Source organism: Prionailurus viverrinus, chromosome B4 (genome assembly GCF_022837055.1).
Source record: "Prionailurus viverrinus isolate Anna chromosome B4, UM_Priviv_1.0, whole genome shotgun sequence".
NCBI classification, from domain to species: Eukaryota; Metazoa; Chordata; class Mammalia; order Carnivora; family Felidae; genus Prionailurus; species Prionailurus viverrinus.
The window spans coordinates 78,938,622-78,958,604 of NC_062567.1; the positions used below are offsets into that span (position 1 = coordinate 78,938,622).

The window sequence follows — 19,983 nt, forward strand, 5'->3', positions numbered from 1 at the left end:
TTACTTGTCTGAAGCACAGAGTATCTTTCTAAATATGTCTCTGAAGGTTTGTTTAACTTACTGGTTTCTCAGAGAATAAATGAATGGATTCAACAAAGGGGCAACTGAAGTATTGCGCACAGCTACTCCTTTGCTTGAAGTAACTCATTTGCAGATGGCTTTATGTACATGAATATACAACTACCATAACTGATGGATACAATAATCATGTGAGAAGAGCAGGTAGAAAGGGCTTTTTTCTTTTGCTTAATTGAAGGGAATTTTAGAATTTTCTTGATGATGTAAGAGTAAGAAAGGATTACTAAGAACAATGTGACAATGAGGATCATCAGAGCTAAGAAAAAAGCAATCAGTTCTAGTAAATGTGTGTCTGAGCAAGAAAGTTGCAGGACAGGAGAAATGTCACAAATGAAATGATCAATGATGTTTGAGGCACAATCCAGGTTAAGAATTAAGATTAGGGGTGCCTGGGTGGCGCAGTCGGTTAAGCGTCCAACTTCAGCCAGGTCACGATCTCGGGGTCCGTGAGTTCGAGCCCCGCATCAGGCTCTGGGCTGATGGCTCAGAGCCTGGAGCCTGTTTCCGATTCTGTGTCTCCCTCTCTCTCTGCCCCTCCCCCGTTCATGCTCTGTCTCTCTCTGTCCCCAAAAAAATAAATAAACGTTGAAAAAAAAATTAAAAAAAAAAAGAAAAGAATTAAGATTAGTGGAGGGAAAATGACCAGGAATTCAGTTACCCAAGAACTGAGTACAAGCTGATGACAAATTCTGCTGTTCGTGATAGATGTATAATGCAAAGGTTTACAGATGGCAACATAGCGGTCATAGGACATAGCTGCCAGAAGGAAAAATTCTATAATCCCCAATAATATGTAGAAAAATAACTGAGATATACAATCATTATAGGAAATGGTCTTTTCTCTGGTTACAATGGTGATTAGGAATCTGGGGAAACAAGCACTTGTGAATGAAATTTCCAGGAAAGAGAAATTACGTAGGAAGAAATACCTTGGGGTCTTGAGATGAGAACCCAGTAGCATGAGGACAATGATGGTTAAGTTTCCTATCATACTCAACATGTAATTTAGAAGTAGAAATAAAAAAATGACAATCTTTAACTGAGAATAATCTGTCAGTCCCAGAAGGATAAACTTTATCTGTTTTGTATGGTGCTTCATTTCTCTTTTGTGATGTCAAACAAATTCTAGAAATAAAAAGGTACAATAATAAGAAACTATCTGAGTTTTATACGTAGCTTTATACTATCTAGCTTTATACGTAGACAATGATATATGAAAGGTTTCATATTCACAAATATACCCACTTATGAGGTAAAACTCTAAGATGCTGAAGATACGATCTAGAACCATGCAACAGAAACTATTTTTAAAAAGCACTATAGAAGTCAACTCGGTTTTGAAAATTGACCTGCAAAATCCATAATACTTTTTGGCCCTTACTTACAAACTTCCAACTCAGTTGTAACTAATTCCAAATTCATCCATTTCTTTAAATACATTAGATACAATCTTGGTTCCAGATTCAAAATTCATTCATTCATTTTTAATTATTGACTTTGTAGATATAAAATATGCCAGTATAATGAATTAAGACCTACAGTTAAATTCTGAAATTTTAGATTTCATATTAAAAGTTGTATTTGCTTAGAGCACCATTATCACCTCTTTCAACTTTTCTATGAACTACTGATAAAGACATAGAAAATGACAAAAGAAAAAGAACGTAAGGAGTGCCTGGTCGCTCAGTCGGTTAAGCATGAGACTTTGGCTCAGGTCATGATCTCAGGATTCATAGGTTCGAGCCCCACATGGGGCTCTGTGCTGACAGCTTGGAACCTGGAGACTGCTTCAAGATTCTTTGTCTCCCTCTCTCTCTCTGCCCCACCCCTGCTCTCTCATTCTCAAAAATAAATAAACATTTATTTTTTTTTAAAATGAATATTTAAAGAATATCCAAAATAATAAATTGAAACTATTACAAGTTCAGCAATGTGAAAAAAACACAAATTTCTAAAAAGCAAAAAAATATTGAGAATATATAATGGGATATTCACCTCTCTCAAAAGGCAATTCAATTTCCATCTTACATATAAGCCATATGTCATGGCGTAGTTTGAGTGAAAAGTAGAAAGCGATCTAAATATTTTAAAATAATCAATTCTTTAAATAATTTTATTCATGCGGATAATTTCATTTTGAAGTGAGGACATTGACGAATATAGTCCCTTTACAAATATTCTAAATGTAATTTTAGATGCAAAATTGCAAAAAAGTTTATACAAATTGACCCCATTTTTATAAATGTCTATATAGGATACATGAAAGTATGATTTCTGCAAACATATACAAAAATAATAGTAATTAAAAATAAAGGAATTTCAGTAAGTTGTTAAATTATAGGGCATTTATATTTTTCATCAAGAATTCAGTCATTCTTAGTAACACATCCTACCATAAAAACCATAAAAAAACATGTTTTTTTCAAACTTCTCTAATTTATTATTTTATAAAAGCAAAATAAAAAGTACTGTGAATTCAAAACACTAATTGGTTACTTATTTTAGAGCCATATTTCAATTAAAATAAATCTAGTGATGCATTTTACATTCCTCTTAACCCGAGGAAATCTTTGTTATCAACTTGCTAAATAATTGCTAAATAAGTAAGCTATTCCCAAATAAACTTAGATAAGCACTGGCAGAGAGGAAAAAAAAAAAACTATATCATATGTATTCTTTATTTTAAATAAAAATATTCAAACTACATCCTTCTTAATTCTGCCAAACAATATCTTTACCTGTTCTGAAGTCATTCTTTTTATTATTGAATACATAATATTTTTCCTTTTACGTGATTTTGCCAATTACCTCATATAAAAATTTACAAACCCCACTAATTATCAATGATAAGTTTTCATTGCTCAAAGTGTTCATCAGAATTAGCACCTCCAAAAGAGCTATTTTTCCTATTTAAAAAAAGCATATTAACATATGTGCAGCCAATTCTTGAAGAAAAATATCCTCCAACTCTGTTACATTTGACCGACTTGTAGAGTTGTTCAGGCACTCTTTCTCTAGAGAACACTAGGATACTCTTCATTCCCTCTACAATATTGTAGTACAGTGTCTGGTTTATATCACTAGAGTATTAGAAATGCAGGTGCAAGCACATAAATCAAATGTCAAGCTCTTATTTATGGGTTTAGAAAATGAGGAATAAATAATGCTTTATACAAGGAGTAATAACAAAATATCACTTTTAAATCATTGCTTATTTGTATGTAACTTACATAGTATTTGTAATTATTCTTCAATTTTTGAAAGAAGCACCATTATTTTACTTACCATAAGCAGTACATGTTGGTCTTTTTTTTCTGGAAACTACTATGGTATCGACCATAATGAAAGGCAAACATACTCACTGGGAAACAATATTTCATTTTGTAGGCAGAAAAATTAATATAAAATATCCTCATATTGATTCAAAGCAGAGACATATAGTGCGAATATTTTAAGAATGTGATTTTTCTGCACTGTCAGTACATCTAAACATATGGTACTATGCCCTGGGTAATAAAGATTTTTGTAAACTCCTCTTTTTAAATATCATGCAAAGAGATTGGAGGAAGATGGCGGCATAGGAGGACGCTGGGCTTACCGCGTGCCCTGCTGATCACTTAGATTCCACCTACACCTGCCTAAATAACCCAGAAAACCACCGGAGGATTAGCAGAACGGAGTCTCCGGAGCCAAGCGCAGACGAGAGGCCCACGGAAGAGGGTAGGAAGGGAGGCGAGGCAGTGCCCGCTCCATGGACTGGCGGGAGGGAGCCGGGCCAGAGGGGCGGCCTGCCGTCCAAGCAGAGCCCCCGAGTCTGGCTTGAGAAGCGGATGGGCCAGATGGAGTGTGTTCCGACAGCAAGCGTGACTTAGCATCTGGGAGGTCATAAATTAACAGCTCTGCTCAGAAAGCAGGAAGGCTGGAGGACAAAGGGAGGGAGAGTTGCTGAGCCCCGGGAGGACAGAACTCAGTTTGGCGGGGAACAAAAACGCTCGCCAGCGCCATCTCCCTCGCCCATCCCCCAACCAAAATCCCAAAGGGAACCGGTTCCTGCCAGGGAACTTGCTTGCTCGACACAAACACCCAACGCTGTGCTTCTGCAGAGCCATCACTCCAGCAGCGGGTCTGACTCCCTCCCACTGCCACAGGGCCCCTCCTGAAGTGGATCACCTAAGGAGAGGTGAGCTAAAAGCCTGTCCCTCCTGCCCCCGTGCACCTTGCCTACCCACCCCAGCTAATACGCCAGATCCCCAGCACCACAAGCCTGGCAGTGTGCAAGTAGCCCAGACGGGCCACGCCACCCCACAGTGAGTCCCGCCCCTAGGAGAGGGGAAGAGAAGGCACACACCAGTCTGACTGTGGCCCCAGCGGTGGGCTGGGGACAGACATCAGGTCGGACTGCGGCCCCGCCCACCAACTCCAGTTATACACCACAGCACAGGGGAAGTGCCCTGCAGGTCCACACCACCCCAGGGACTATCCAAAATGACCAAATGGAAGAATTCTCCTCAAAAGAATCTCCAGGAAATAACAATAGCTAATGAACTGATCAAAAAGGATTTAAATACTATAACAGAAAGTAAATTTAGAATAATAGTCATAAAATTAATCGCTGGGCTTGAAAACAGTATAGAGGACAGCAGAGAATCTCTTGCTACAGAGATCAAGGGACTAAGGAACAGTCGGGAGGAGCTGAAAAACGCTTTAAACGACATGCAAAATAAAATGGAAACGACCACGGCTCGGAATAAAGAGGCAGAGGAGAGAATAGGTGAACTAGAAGATAAAATTATGGAAAAAGAGGAAGCTGAGAAAAAGAGAGATAAAAAAATCCAGGAGTATGAGGGGAAAATTAGAGAACTAAGTGATACACTAAAAAGAAATAATATACGCATAATTGGTATCCTAGAGGAGGAAGAGAGAGGGAAAGGTGCTGAAGGGGTACTTGAAGAAATAATAGCTGAGAACTTCCCTGATCTGGGGAAGGAAAAAGGCATTGAATCCAAGAGGCACAGAGAACTCCCTTCAGACGTAACTTGAATCGATCTTCTGCACGACATATCACAGTGAAACTGGCAAAATACAAAGATAAAGAGAAAATTCTGAAAGCAGCAAGGGATAAACATGCCCTAACATATAAAGGGAGACCTATAAGACTCGTGACTGATCTCTCTTTTGAAACTTGGCAGGTCAGAAAGGCATGGCAGGAGATCTTCATTGTGATGAACAGAAAAAATATGCAGCCGAGAATCCTTTATCCAGCAGTCTGTCATTTAGAATAGAAGGAGAGATAAAGGTCTTCCCAAACAAACAAAACCTGAAGGAATTCGTCACCACTAAACCAGCCCTACAAGAGATCCTAAGCAGAATCCTGTGAGACAAAGTACTAGAGACATCGCTACAAGCATAAAACATACAGACATCACAATGACTCTAAACCCGTATCTTTCTATAATAACACTGAATGTAAATGGATTAAATGCGCCAACCAAAAGACATAGGGTATCAGAATGGATAAAAAAACAGGACCCATCTATTTGCTGTCTACAAGAGACTCATTTTAGACCTGAGGACACATTTAGATTGAGAGTAAGGGGATGGAGAACTATTTATCATGCTACTGGAAGCCAAAAGAAAGCTGGAGTAGCCATACTTATATCAGACAAACTAGACTTTAAAATAAAGGCTGTAACAAGAGATGAAGAAGGGCATTATATAATAATTACAGGGTCTATCCATCAGGAAGAGCTAACAGTTATAAATGTCTATGCACCGAATACGGGAGGCCCCAAATATATAAAACAACTACTCATAAACATAAGCAACATTATTGATAAGAATGTGGTAATTGCAGGGGACTTTAATACGTCACTTACAGAAATGGATAGATCATCTAGACACAAGGTCAATAAAGAAACAAGGGCCCTGAATGAGACATTGGATCAGATGGACTTGACAGATATATTTAGAACTCTGCATCCCAAAGCAACAGAATATACTTTCTCCTCAAGTGCACATGGAACATTCTCCAAGATAGATCATATACTGGGTCACAAAACAGCCCTTCATAAGTATACAAGAATTGAAATTATACCATGCATACTTTCAGACCACAATGCTATGAAGCTTGAAATCAACCACAGGAAAAAGTCTGGGAAACCTCCAAAAGCATGGAGGTTAAAAAACACGCTACTAAAGAACGAGTGGGTCAACCAGGCAATTAGAAAAGAAATTAAAAAATATATGGAAACAAACGAAAATGAAACTACAACAATCCAAACGCTTTGGGATGCAGCGAAGGCAGTCCTGAGAGGAAAATACATTGCAATCCAGGCCTATCTCCAGAAACAAGAAAAATCCCAAATACAAAATCTAACAGCACACCTAAAGGAAATAGAAGCAGAACAGCAAAGGCAGCCTAAGCCCAGCAGAAGAAGAGCAATAATAAAGATCAGAGCAGAAATAAACAATATAGAATCTGAAAAACCTGTAGAGCAGATCAACGAAACCAAGAGCTGGTTTTTTGAAAAAAAAAAAAAAAATTGACAAACCTCTAGCCAGGCTTCTCAAAAAGAAAAGGGAGATGACCCAAATAGATAAAATCATGAATGAAAATGGAATTATTACAACCAATCCCTCAGAGATACAAACAATTATCAGGGAATACTATGAAAAATTATATGCCAACAAATTGGACAACCTGGAAGAAATGGACAAATTCCTAAACACCCACACTCTTCCAAAACTCAATCAGGAGGAAATAGAAAGCTTGAGCAGACCCATAACCAGCACATAAATTGAATCGGTTATCAAAAATCTCCCAACAAATAAGAGTCCAGGACCAGATGGCTTCCCAGGGGAGTTCTACCAGACGTTTAAAGCAGAGATAATACCTATCCTTCTCAAGCTATTCCAAGAAATAGAAAGGGAAGGAAAACATCCAGACTCATTCTATGAAACCAGTATTACTTTGATTCCCAAACCAGAGACCCAGTAAAAAAAAGAGAACTACAGGCCAATATCCCTGATGAATATGGATGCAAAAATTCTCTTGGGGCGCCTGGGTGGCGCAGTCGGTTAAGCGTCCGACTTCAGCCAGGTCACGATCTCGCGGTCCGTGAGTTCAAGCCCCACGTCAGGCTCTGGGCTGATGGCTCAGAGCCTGGAGCCTGTTTCCGATTCTGTGTCTCCCTCTCTCTCTGCCCCTCCCCCGTTCATGCTCTGTCTCTCGCTGTCCCAAAAATAAATAAACGTTGAAAAAAAAAATTAAAAAAAAAATTCTCAATAAGATATTAGCAAATCGAATTCAACAGCATATAAAAAGAATTCTTCACCATGATCAAGTGGGATTCATTCCTGGGATGCAGGGCTGGTTCAACATTCGCAAATCAATCAACGTGATACATCACATTAATAAAAGAAAAGATAAGAACCATATGATCCTGTCAATCGATGCACAAAAGGCCTTTGACAAAATTCAGCACCCTTTCTTAATAAAATCCCTCAAGAAAGTCGGGATAGAAGGAACATACTTAAACATCATAAAAGCCATTTATGAAAAGCCCACAGCTAACATCATCCTCAATGGGGAAAAACTGAGAGCTTTTTCCCTGAGATCAGGAACACAACAGGGATGTCAACTCTCACCGCTGTTGTTTAACATAGTGTTGGAAGTGCTAGCATCAGCAATCAGACAACAAAAGGAAATCAAAGGCATCAAAATTGGCAAAGATGAAGTCAAGCTTTCACTTTTTGCAGATGACATGATATTATACATGGAAAATCCGGTAGACTCCACCAAAAGTCTGCTAGAACTGATACATGAATTTAGCAAAGTTGCAGGATACAAAATCAATGTACAGAAATCAGTTGCATTCTTATACGCTAACAATGAAGCAACAGAAAGACAAATAAAGAAACTGATCCCATTCACAATTGCACCAGGAAGCATAAAATACCTAGGAATAAATCTAACCAAAGATGTACAAGATCTGTATGTTGAAAACTATAGAAAGCTTATGAAGGTAATTGAAGAAGATATAAAGAAATGGAAAGACATTCCCTGCTCATGGATTGGAAGAATAAATATTGTCAAAATGTCAATACTACCCAAAGCTATCTACACATTCAATGCAATCCCAATCAAAATTGCACGAGCATTCTTCTCGAAACTAGAACAAGCAATCCTAAAATTCATATGGAACCACAAAAGGCCCCGAATAGCCAAAGGAATTTTGAAGAAGAAGACCAAAGCAGGAGGCATCACAATCCCAGACTTTAGCCTCTACTACAAAGCTGTCATCATCAAGACAGCATGGTATTGGCACAAAAACAGACACATAGACCAATGGAATAGAATAGAAACCCCAGAACTAGACCCACAAAAGTATTGGCCAACTAATCTTTGACAAAGCAGGGAAGAACATCCAATGGAAAAAAGACAGTCTCTTTATCAAATGGTGCTGGGAGAAATGGAGAGCAACATGCAGAAGATTGAAACTAGACCACTTTCTCACACCATTCACAAAAATAAACTCAAAATGGATAAAGGACCTGAATGTGAGACAGGAAACCATCAAAACCCTAGAGGAGAAAGCAGGAAAAGACCTCTCTGACCTCAGCCGTAGCAATCTCTTACTCGACACATCCCCAAAGGCAAGGGAATTAAAAGCAAAAATGAATTACTGGGACCTTATGAAGATAAAAACCTTCTGCACAGCAAAGGAAACAACCAACAAAACTAAAAGGCAACCAACGGAATGGGAAAAGATATTTGCAAATGACATATCGGACAAAGGGCTAGTATCCAAAATCTATAAAGAGCTCACCAAACTCCACACCCGAAAAACAAATAACCCAGTGAAGAAATGGGCAGAAAACATGAATAGACACTTCTCTAAAGAGGACATCCGGATGGCCAACAGGCATATGAAAAGATTCTCAACGTCACTCCTTATCAGGGAATTACAAATCAAAACCACACTCAGATATCACGTCACGCCAGAGTCGCCAAAATGAACAAATCACGAGACTATAGATGCTGGAGAGGATGTGGAGAAACGGGAACCCTCTTGCACTGTTGGTGGGAATACAAATTGGTGCAGTTGCTCTGGAAAACAGTGTGGAGGTTCCTCAGAAAATTAAAAATAGACCTACCCTATGACCCAGCAATAGCACTGCTAGGAATTTACCCAAGGGATACTGGAGTGCTGATGCATAGGGGCACTTGTACCCCAATGTTTATAGCAGCACTCTCAACAATAGCCAAATTGTGGAAAGAGCCTAAATGTCCATCAACTGATGAATGGATAAAGAAATTGTAGTTTATATACACAATGGAGTACTACAGGGCAATGAGAAAGAACTAAATATGGCCCTTGTAGCAACGTGGATGGAACTGGAGAGTGTGATGCTAAGTGAAATGAGCCATACAGCGAAAGACAGATACCATATGTGTTCACTCTTATGTGGATCCTGAGAAACTTAACAGAAACCCATGGGGGAGGGGAAGGGAAAAAAAAAAAGAGGTTAGAGTGGGAGAGAGCCAAAGCATAATAGACTCTTAAAAACTGAGAACAAACTGAGGGTTGATGGGGGTGGGAGGGAGGGGAGGGTGGGTGATGGGTATTGAGGAGGGCACCTTTTGGGATGAGCACTTGGTGTTGTATGGAAACCATTTTGACAATAAATTTCATATATTGAAAAAATAAATAAAATAGTAACAAAAAAATAATAATAATAAATAAATATCATGCAAATTATAAGATGTGTGTCCACTAATTCCACTTGGCAATCATTCATGAAGATTACAATAGCTGAGATGATTAGCTTGAAACTTGGGAAATACTTATTAGTTTCAAATGATCTAAAAGGAATGAACACATTTCTACAGGAAATCTAAGGGGAGAGTGTCTCTAAGGAGAAATAAGAAAGATGAAAAAATACTCAGAAGAGCCTACAAAACACCAGATGGCCTTTGTCTTTATTGTTTCAAGCATGATGATAGACAACTGTTTGAGTTGTCACATTAAAACAATCATGTAGACAATCATCAAGACAATCAGGCTGTAAACTAGCAGATTATTTTGGATCATACATAATAATATGTGCCAAAATAGCAATAATATGTGCTAAATTAATTGCTTTTTGAGTCTTTTCTTTTCGAACATGTAAATCTATCACTAGAAGAGCAGCATATGGGTACCTAACTCCAATACTACTCCTACTTATCTTTTTTTAACAAGCAATTGTGTTCAATATTAAGAAAAGAAATAGGGTTTTGCACATTGTAATTTGAGAATGAATATTTTCTTCAGTGACTTGACAATGTACACCTAAGTTCAAACTTGTTTTTTTTTAAGTTCAAACTTTTTGTAGAGTTACTAATCATTGTAGCACCTATCATTTATTGAATTTCTACTATGCAGAAGTACTATGCTAATTGTATATATGTTTTCAATGTAATCATGATGAGGCAAAGTATACATAATAATGAATTTTTTTGGTTGTTGAAAAAACTGAGAATTAGGGAAATCGTTTTACTTGCTCACACTCATTACAAAGTTTAGAAATTATAGAGACAGAAGTGCAATTAGAGCTTTAATTCCAAGTGTAGTTTTTTAACCATTATGCAATATTTCCAATTAGGTTAATGGATAGTTAGATGACAGGCAGATAATGATAGATGATGATGATAGACAGATAAATGGATGGATGGTTAGATGGATAGATGAAAATAGATAGATAATAGATGATAGATGATAGATATACAGATAGATAATAGATAGATGAGAATTTGGAAAATAATCAATAATCTAATGCCTGATTCCATACCTAGGATATGAGTACTGAACCTTTTTGTGAATGAATAGATACATGATTGAAAAATTGACATTCTTATACCATAAATCCAAAAAACTTTTTCAAGAAATGAAATGAACTCATGAAGCTCTTTTGAGTATACCTTTTAAATAAAATTTTAATTTTTCAACTATATTTTAAAGTTTAAGGGACCATATTATGGGAAAAATTATAATTGAACAAAACAGAAACAAATGAAGTTAACAGTAATTTACATTGAACAAACCACAGGGGTAAAATGCAAAGAAACAAAAATAATTTAGTGTGTAACTCTTTAAAATATCATGCTCTGATCCTTGACTGTCCATGGGATATGTTCTAAAGAGTAAAAGAATTAACGAATGAATCTTTGTTATCATTGGTGGTACTGAGGGAGAAATTCTGATTTCATCTTGTAAAAATTTTAGCACTGGGCAAATTAATAAATATGTTGATGTTGACAACTAGGAATCTTACTGTAGAAAAAAGGGGGTAGAAGAATCAAATATGAATGGGAAAATAATTCAGCAGTGTTGGATTAGAATTACAGGCAGCAATGTCAACTAATGATTTCTTCATGTGTTTTTTACCCTGGATTTGTCCTTTAAAAGATCCTAGAAAGCATTCTGACAGATTATGTTCAAAACCAAGTGGTACATTACAAATGACACAGGAGACTTCTTGAAGGACAAATTCTCTATGGATCCATCCTTCTTTTTCTGACTTCTGCATGTTGGATTGGCCCAAGGTTCATTCAATCTTTTGATCTTTTCTCTCTTCTTTCTACACTTATTCCCAAAGTTCTCTTATTCAGTCTCATGTTCCATCTATTTGGTGGAATTTAACTACATCTCACTATTTACATTGCCACTTTTCTGGTTAAAACCACCTTTTTTTAAATTTTTACATTTTACTAACTATTTTAGTAAGCAAAGATGCTGACATTAAATTTCTAGCATATGAGAAAAGAGTGTTGAACATCAATTCATGATATGCTGTTTTTTCAAATTCTTCAACCTTAGTTAATATATTATTAACATACTGGGGCACCTGGGTGGCTCGGATGGTTAAATGTCCAACTTCAGCTCAGGTCATGATCTCATGGTCCATGGGTTCGAGCCCCACATCGGGCTCTGTGCTGACAGCTTAGATTCTGTGTCTCCCTCTCTCTCTTCCCCTCTCCCACTCCTTCTCTCTCCCTCTCAAAAATAAATAAATATTAAAAAATACAAAATACACATACACATTATTAACATACTGATAAAAATTAGCATTTTATGTGCAAAATATTACCACAGGTTTTTCTGCCAGATTGTATCTTTCTCAACCCCTAAAATGGCATTAAAAAAACTGTTTAATCATTTGGGGGAAAATTTTGTATCCTCATATAATCCAGACACATTATAGAAGCTAATGTAAATAGGTCATAAAGCTACTGGAAGAAAATATAAGTAAATATATGATAAAATCAGAATCAGTAAAGCCTCTCAAGTAATGGCAACAGATTCAAAAATAATAAAACAAAATATATATATTTTACTACATATTAACCCAATTTTCTTTATACCAGCAACACCCTAAATTATATTAAATGTTAAATAACAAACCATTAAATAGGATTTGTAACACATTTAGACATGCATAAACTTAATATCCTGAATATATAAAAATATCTTAGAAAAGAATAAGGTATCACTTTTGTTAAAATAACATTGAAAGAATAGTAGTATTATACTCATAAATAAAGCATAAATTGCCAACAAACATCTGAAAATTGCTATACATCATGAGCAGTCAACAAAATGTGAATTAAAGTGAACAAAAGAACATAATATTATTCAGATCATAATTTTGGCAAAGACTTAATACACTGATAATACACCCTGACCTTGTGTTATTAATGCATCTTCCAATCTCCAAGGACATGTCCCTATTCCTAGGTGAATCAGTCAGCTTTTGTTTTCTTTTACTTTTCTATACCAATTACATTGTCCATTCATTAGTGACTTCAAAGTAGGCTCACCAAGGATACTTGTTTTTTGTGTTTTTTTTTAACTTAGGTGATCTTACCTACATAACAGGTTGCCTATGTAAAGCATCTTCAATCATTTCTTGGTGAAACTTTAAGGAAACCACCCCACACTAAAATTGGTCACATCATCGACTTTTCAAAAATCAAAGAATTTCTGGTTTTCCTTGCCTGTTTACTAGTTTTTCCTTCTATATAGCTAATCAGATTATGCAGAAATAGCTCCTTTTCTAATTTAGGCAGATACTGTAATTTGTGATAAATGTTAGACCTAAGGATATAAAAATTGATATAGGTTGTGTATGTGTTTCTACTGTTACCTTTGAGTGAAAGTGAGAAAGCATGACTACATTATATCCATGTCACTACTGATAATTCTTATTTAATTGTGAGTTCCACTGAGGATCTGTGTGGAAAGAAAACTGGGGCCTGAATGAGAGACTAAACTGTAAGTATGTTCATATTTCTCAAATCAATTTTTTCTATTATGAAATTTGAAAAAGTAATTAAAATATTTCCTGTCACTTTCCTAAGTGTGTGTGTGCATGTGTGTGTGTATATATATATATATTTCCATATATACACATTTATATACAAACATTCATTTTTATAAACGCATGTGTGTATTAAAAATTTGGATAGTTCATAAGGGTATGAGAAATTAATTTCATCTCTTGAATGTTATTTCTTTCTCAAGAATATTAATCATGGAAGCAAATGAAGAGATTTCTAAGCCTGCTTTATGAATTGGTTAAATGTGTAAGCAATAAAATGGTCACATTTGATAAGCATATAATGCAGTATCTATTGCCCTAACTGCCAACACATGCACATACACACACTCACACACACACACACACACTCACACACACACACAATCTCAATTGTACAAATACATCTCTTCAACTAAAAAAGATCTTGTTTTTTTAAACAGTTTTGATGTCTAGGCATGTTAAAAATTAATAAGTTACATCTGCAATATAATTAATTTGTCAGAATGTTTCTGAGGCATGTTTCTGAAGCAGGTAAATAGAAGGCAAAGGGTTATTCTGCATCCTAGAATGATATCCAGGATCAGCAGGGACTTTTACTGGAGGCTACAATAGGGAATGAAGGAAGCATGACTGGAAGAAGAAAGGAAGGTGGGCTCTGGGTAACAATTCTGTGCTGCTTATTTGAGCTACTACGGGTGTTTCAGGTGTGCCTCTGCAGAAGAGAATAGAATAACAGCATTTAGACAAAGTTTTTTGCCCATAAGCATAATTCAGCATTCATCCTCTCTGATAGTGTCTAGAGATTCTGAATGCTACTTTTGGTTACATAGGTCCATCCAAGACCGTTTTGTCAAAGAAGGAACCCAGGAGCAGGCTTTGGTTGAAACTAGCTATCTCACACCACACCATACAACAGAAATGCTAAGTCCATTCTAACTGAACTACAGTCTGAGTAGTTTGCCCTATATATAGTCAGTAAAATCAAAGAGTAACCCCATACAATTAAGGGACTTCCTAGCAACAAGTTCAGGTAAATAGAATATTATAGAAAACTATCATTAGCTCATATCTAGAACTTTTTAAAGACCTCATTACCTTATCCTTATTTTTTTATGATGTCTATTTTTTTTCACATGGTCTACATTAGAATTTAAATGAAATGTCCCATGGAACTCTGACCAGGCAGAGTCGATGAAACGCCCAGCCTGAGAGACTATATTCTAATACTCAAAAAATGGGGCACTGAAGGGTTAGGGGAGCATGATACAAATTCTTATATGGAAGGAAGATCTTTCAACATTAGTGTAGTATCTTCTATATGAACCACAGGAATTAAAGGACTTCTGTCAAGTAGAACCTTAAAATATAAGTAGAGGATATATCCTGGTCTTTGTAGATATCTATGTGTTTAATTAATATACAGAGAAACTATTATATTCCAGGAAATGTGATAAGATCTGAGTCTACTACTAAGAATAAGTTGGGCTCTGTCAAGAGTGTCACAGTCTAATAGGATGACAAACAGTAAATAAGTCATTCAATACAGCTCTGATGTAGGGATGATGGATATAGGAATACGGTGGAGATGTAGCCAGCCTAGTCTATAGGAATTGAGATGGTGTCTCAGAACTTACTCTAGGTGCAGTGAGAATTAAAATGATCAAAACAGGAGACAGGAAGTCCAATTAGAGTATGAATGCTTCATATCGAAAATGAGATCAAAGTGATCTAAAGTAGGAATGGAAGAGATGAACTTTTTTTTTAATAACATATTAAGGATGTAGAGTCTAAATAGCCTTAGCCAGATGTGAGCAACAGGATGGAAGGAGGCCTTCTAAAAGCAGAGTAATAATAATGAATTGAGCAAGAGTGGTGATAGTACATTAGTGGATAAAGATGCCAGGTTTTGGCAGCCTGAGTAATGAATGAAAGATAGGGGGGTAGAGGAGAGGAGACTGAATAAAGGTGTACATACAGAGACACACACACACACACACACACACACACACACACACACACAGATATATTAATTCACTTAAATGGCATGGTCTTTGAAATTCAGTGATTGGCTGGATGTTAACCTGAGCTATGCTAATGAATACAACTTGTGACAAGCATTGCCTCATATTTTAATAAGCTGAACGTATGTAAAAGGGTTTGGTGCATTACTAAGAAGTATAGAAATAAGGAACTATTATAGAACACTAAAGTGTCAGATAAAATGGTGAAATCTCAGGGTTTGTCTTTTTTTTAATTGTTAAATTTTGCAATAGTTTAACATTACAGAAAAGTGAACAAATCATAAGGGCACAGTTCTGTATATAGCACACGAATGGCATCATTTAAGCCTTATAACCTAAGCCTAGACCTAGTCCATACCCTCACAATCCTCCCTGAATAGAGACACTATCCTGATTTCTAACTCCAGAGATAAGTTTTGCTTATTTGTGAAATTCACGTAAATGATCATACTCTACGTATTCTTTTGTGTCTCGTATCTTCATTCAAATTATGTTTGTGAGAACTTTTCATGCTATTGCATGTAGCAATATTAGTTTTATCTTCATTACTATACTCGTCCATTTTATGAATATATCACAATTTAAAAACTGATTCATATCATTAATGGACATTTTTATATTTCAAGTTTTTGGATTATTGAGAATGAGGCTAAACCTTTCTTAAACATGCATATATTTTGCATACATATGTATACATTTTGATTGGGTAAATACCTAGGATCATAATTTCCTGTTTCACAGTTATCTGGACCTCAGCATAATAAATATATTCAAAAAGTTCTCATAGTGTTTATATGAATGTACACTCTAATCTTCAAGGTACTTGGTATGGTCCATCTGTTTAATGTCACTTATTCTCATGGTTGTGCAGTAGCTGTGAATTTAATTTCCTTTTCCCTAAGTACTAGAAAGTTCACATTTCACATGTTCACTGGCCTTTAGATATGCTTTTTAGTGAAGAAATTAGTCTAATTGTTATTAGATTGGGTTTTGTTTTCCTATTGGTTTGTAATAAATTTTATAAATTCTTATTACAGTCCTTAATGATTATTACAAATATCTTCCCCCACTGTGTGACTGGTCTTATTTAAATCACTTTTATTCAAGTATAACTTACATATATACAATAAAATGCACTTAAGTGTAGCATTCCATTGAGTTTTGACAAACGTGTATATACCTCCTTATAACTACTAATGCAATCAAGATACACAAATTTCTATCACTTGTAAATGTTTGTGCTCTTTCCCAGTTAATCCTTCATAATAGATTTGGTTTGTCTTTTCTGATTAAATTAAATCTTAAAGTATTTTCTCTTTAATGTGTACATATTTTCCCTTGGCATACTACTTTAAGATTTATCCACATTATCACATACATGAATTCTTTATTCTTTTTATTGCTATGTAGCATTCCATGTAAAAATATACCATTTTTCCACTTCTCAATGTTTACTTGTATTACATTCCTCTTTTGGTTATTATGAATAAAGTTGCAATTATTAAGTCTCTCTAAGAACATATTTTTTTTCCTCTTAAATTCTTAGGGATGGGTTTACCGTATTATATAATAGATACATTTTATATTTTATAATAAACTATAAAACTAAAAAAGTAGTTTTACTATTTTATATTTCCACCAGAAATATACAAAAATTTCAATTACCTCATTTTTACCACACTGGCTATTGTTAGTACATTTAATTTTTACTATTCTAACCAATGTTTAGTAATGTCTTATTATCATTTAGTTTTTATTTCCTTAATGACTAATGATGTTGAGCATCTTTTCATGTGCACATTTGATATTTGTGAATCTTCCTATATGAAGTATATGTTCAAATATGACCATTTTTTATTAGTTAAGTATGTGTATATGAGTATGTGCATATAGATGTTATTTTGTATCTATATTATGCATACATATATTAAAATAATATACATTTCATATATTTAAAATATACCCATAATATTTTTGCATATATGTTTTCTATATATATATTATATATACACACACTAAATACATGACCTTTGTTAGATGTATGTTTTATAAATTTCTTCTCTTAGTACAGGGCATTTCTTTTCATTTTTTAACAGTATCTTTTGAAAAATCATTTTTTATTGTCTATAATCTATTTCAAGTTTATTTTTCATTGTGTTCATTTTTATCCATATGTATATCTTATTGTAGTAGCACCATTTGTGAGAAGACATTATTTTTCTCCTCAGTTTGCCTTACGATACTCTATTTCAATATACATTGTTCTATTCCAATGAGTTCTATGTTTATTCATATCTCAATGTCAGTGTTTTAAAATTTCCATTGTATTGCTATATTCTAATTTGTTCATATTATGCCCAAGTATTTCATGTTTAAATGGTGCTATAAATGACATCTTTAAATATTTTCGAGTTCAAAAAACAAATAAAAAATGTCAAGGTCAAATGCTTATTGTTCGTATACATAAATACAGATATATACACACTTATTTTGACACTCTTATCTTTTGCTTTTGCTAAACTCACTTACTCATTAAAGGATATTTTGTAGATTACTTAGGATTCTATATCTACCCAATCATGTTATCAAGGGAACATGATTTAACTCCTTTATTTCTAATCACAATGTTACCATTTTTTCTCACCTTATTTTATTGGCTAGGAACTCCAGCACATTGTTGAATATGAACTATGAAGTAGTCATCTTTGCATAGTTCATGATTTTAGAGGAAAGCTTTTAGGTTGTTCTCCTTATATTTGATATTAGCAGAAGTTTTGTTTTGTTTTTTTATAAGTAGGTGTCCTTTTCACATTGAGATAGTTTTCTCTGCTTCTACTTCACTGAGAAATTTTTTAATTTTTTTTAAGTTTCTTTATTTTTGATTGAGAGATCCCAAGTGGGGGATTGTCACAGAGAAGGAGAAAGAGAATCTCAAGCAAGGCTTGGGCTCATGAATTATGAGATCATGACCTGAGCTGAGATCCAAGAGTTGGATACTTAATCAACTGCTCCACCCAGCTGCTCCAAAAAATTTTTAACCTAAATAAGTGTAGAATTTTGTCAAATATTTTTTCCTGAAACTATTCAGAAGAAATTATTCATTCTCCCTTTTTCTGTTATTATGGAGAATACATTGATTGATTTAAAATATATTGAACCATGGGCAGGGGATGGGCTAGATGGGTGATGGATATTAAGGAGGGAACTTGTGATGAGCACTAGTTGTTATATGTAAGTAATGAATCACTAAATTCTACTCCTGGAACTAATATTACACTTATGTTAACTAACTAGGATTTAAATAAAAACTTAAAAAATAAATAAATAAAAGGGTGCCTGGGTGGCTCAGTTGGCTGAGTGTCCGACTTCAGTTCAGGTCATGGTCTCACCATTTGCGGGGTCGAGCCCCATGTCGGTCTCTATGCTGACAGCTCAGAGCCTGGAGCCTGCTTCAGATTCTGTGTCTCCTTCTCTCTCTCTCTGCCCCTCCCCTGCTCATGCGCTGTCTCTGTCTTAAAAATAAATAAAACATACATACATACATACATACATATTGAACCAACATTGAATTCCTGCGATAAATGTCACCTTCTCATGATGTATTATTCTTATAAAGTTATTGAGTATAATGAGCTTGATTTACTATTCTTTTGTGGAAAATTTCTATCTTATGTGTAGACGATATCATTCAGTAGTTTTCCTTTTTATGTAATGTCTTTGTTTGGTTTTGCTATCATAGTAATACTTGCCTAATAAAAGGAGATGGAGGAGTACCTGGGTGGCTCACTTGGTTAAGCATCTCAGTCTTGATTTTGACTCAGGTCATAATCTTGCAGTTCCTGAGATTGAGTCCCACGTCAGGCTCTGCACTGACAGTGCAGACCCTGCTTGGGATTCCCTCTCCCTCTCTCTCTCTATTCCTCTCCCCACCTCTCAAAATAAATAAATTGTATAGTTTTTCTACGCCTTTATTGACTTAAAACCAACTAGTTCCATCAATTAGTAAGACAATCTCCAGCTATAATTGCCAATTTATCTGTTTCTTCTTTCATTTATGCCAGTTTATTCTTTTTATATTTTGATGCTCTGTTAATAAATAATTAGAATCTCTTGGTGTTCTTAGTGAATTGGCTTATTTATCAGATAATATGTAATTTCATCTATATGCTTGTTAATTTTCTTTGGTGGTGATACTAACATAGCTACTCCAACATTCTCTTGATTATGGTTCACATGGTACTCATTGTTTTATTCTTTACAGAAGTAATATTTGAAGTGAGGTGTTTAAATATAGCATCTAGGTGGGTGATTTTTAAACACATCTTATTGCTTCTTGGCCTTTTGGCTAAGATCAAGTGTAGTATCTGTTCTTATCAATTTAAAAAACAAATCTTATAATCTCTACCTTTTAATCAGTGTGGTATGTTTTGATTATTTTATATAATGTAATCATTTATGTTTCGACCTCTGTTTATCATTTATGTTACTTGATTTTTGTTTGTCCCCATTGTTGTTCTTTCTT

The 19,983-nt window shown here is 35.1% G+C and overlaps 1 protein-coding gene and 1 pseudogene across 1 annotated transcript; one reads left to right on the plus strand and one right to left on the minus strand.

The window, feature by feature from the left end:
- Positions 1 to 1,177, minus strand: LOC125170277 (olfactory receptor 6C70-like). Its single transcript, XM_047866758.1, is given in 3 exon segments — positions 1 to 143; positions 146 to 439; positions 682 to 1,177. Coding segments are annotated over 3 exon segments (933 nt in total).
- An 18,609-nt stretch (positions 1,178 to 19,786) lies between these two features.
- On the plus strand, positions 19,787 to 19,871 carry LOC125171479 (uncharacterized; annotated as a pseudogene).
- Positions 19,872 to 19,983: the final 112 nt, after the last annotated feature.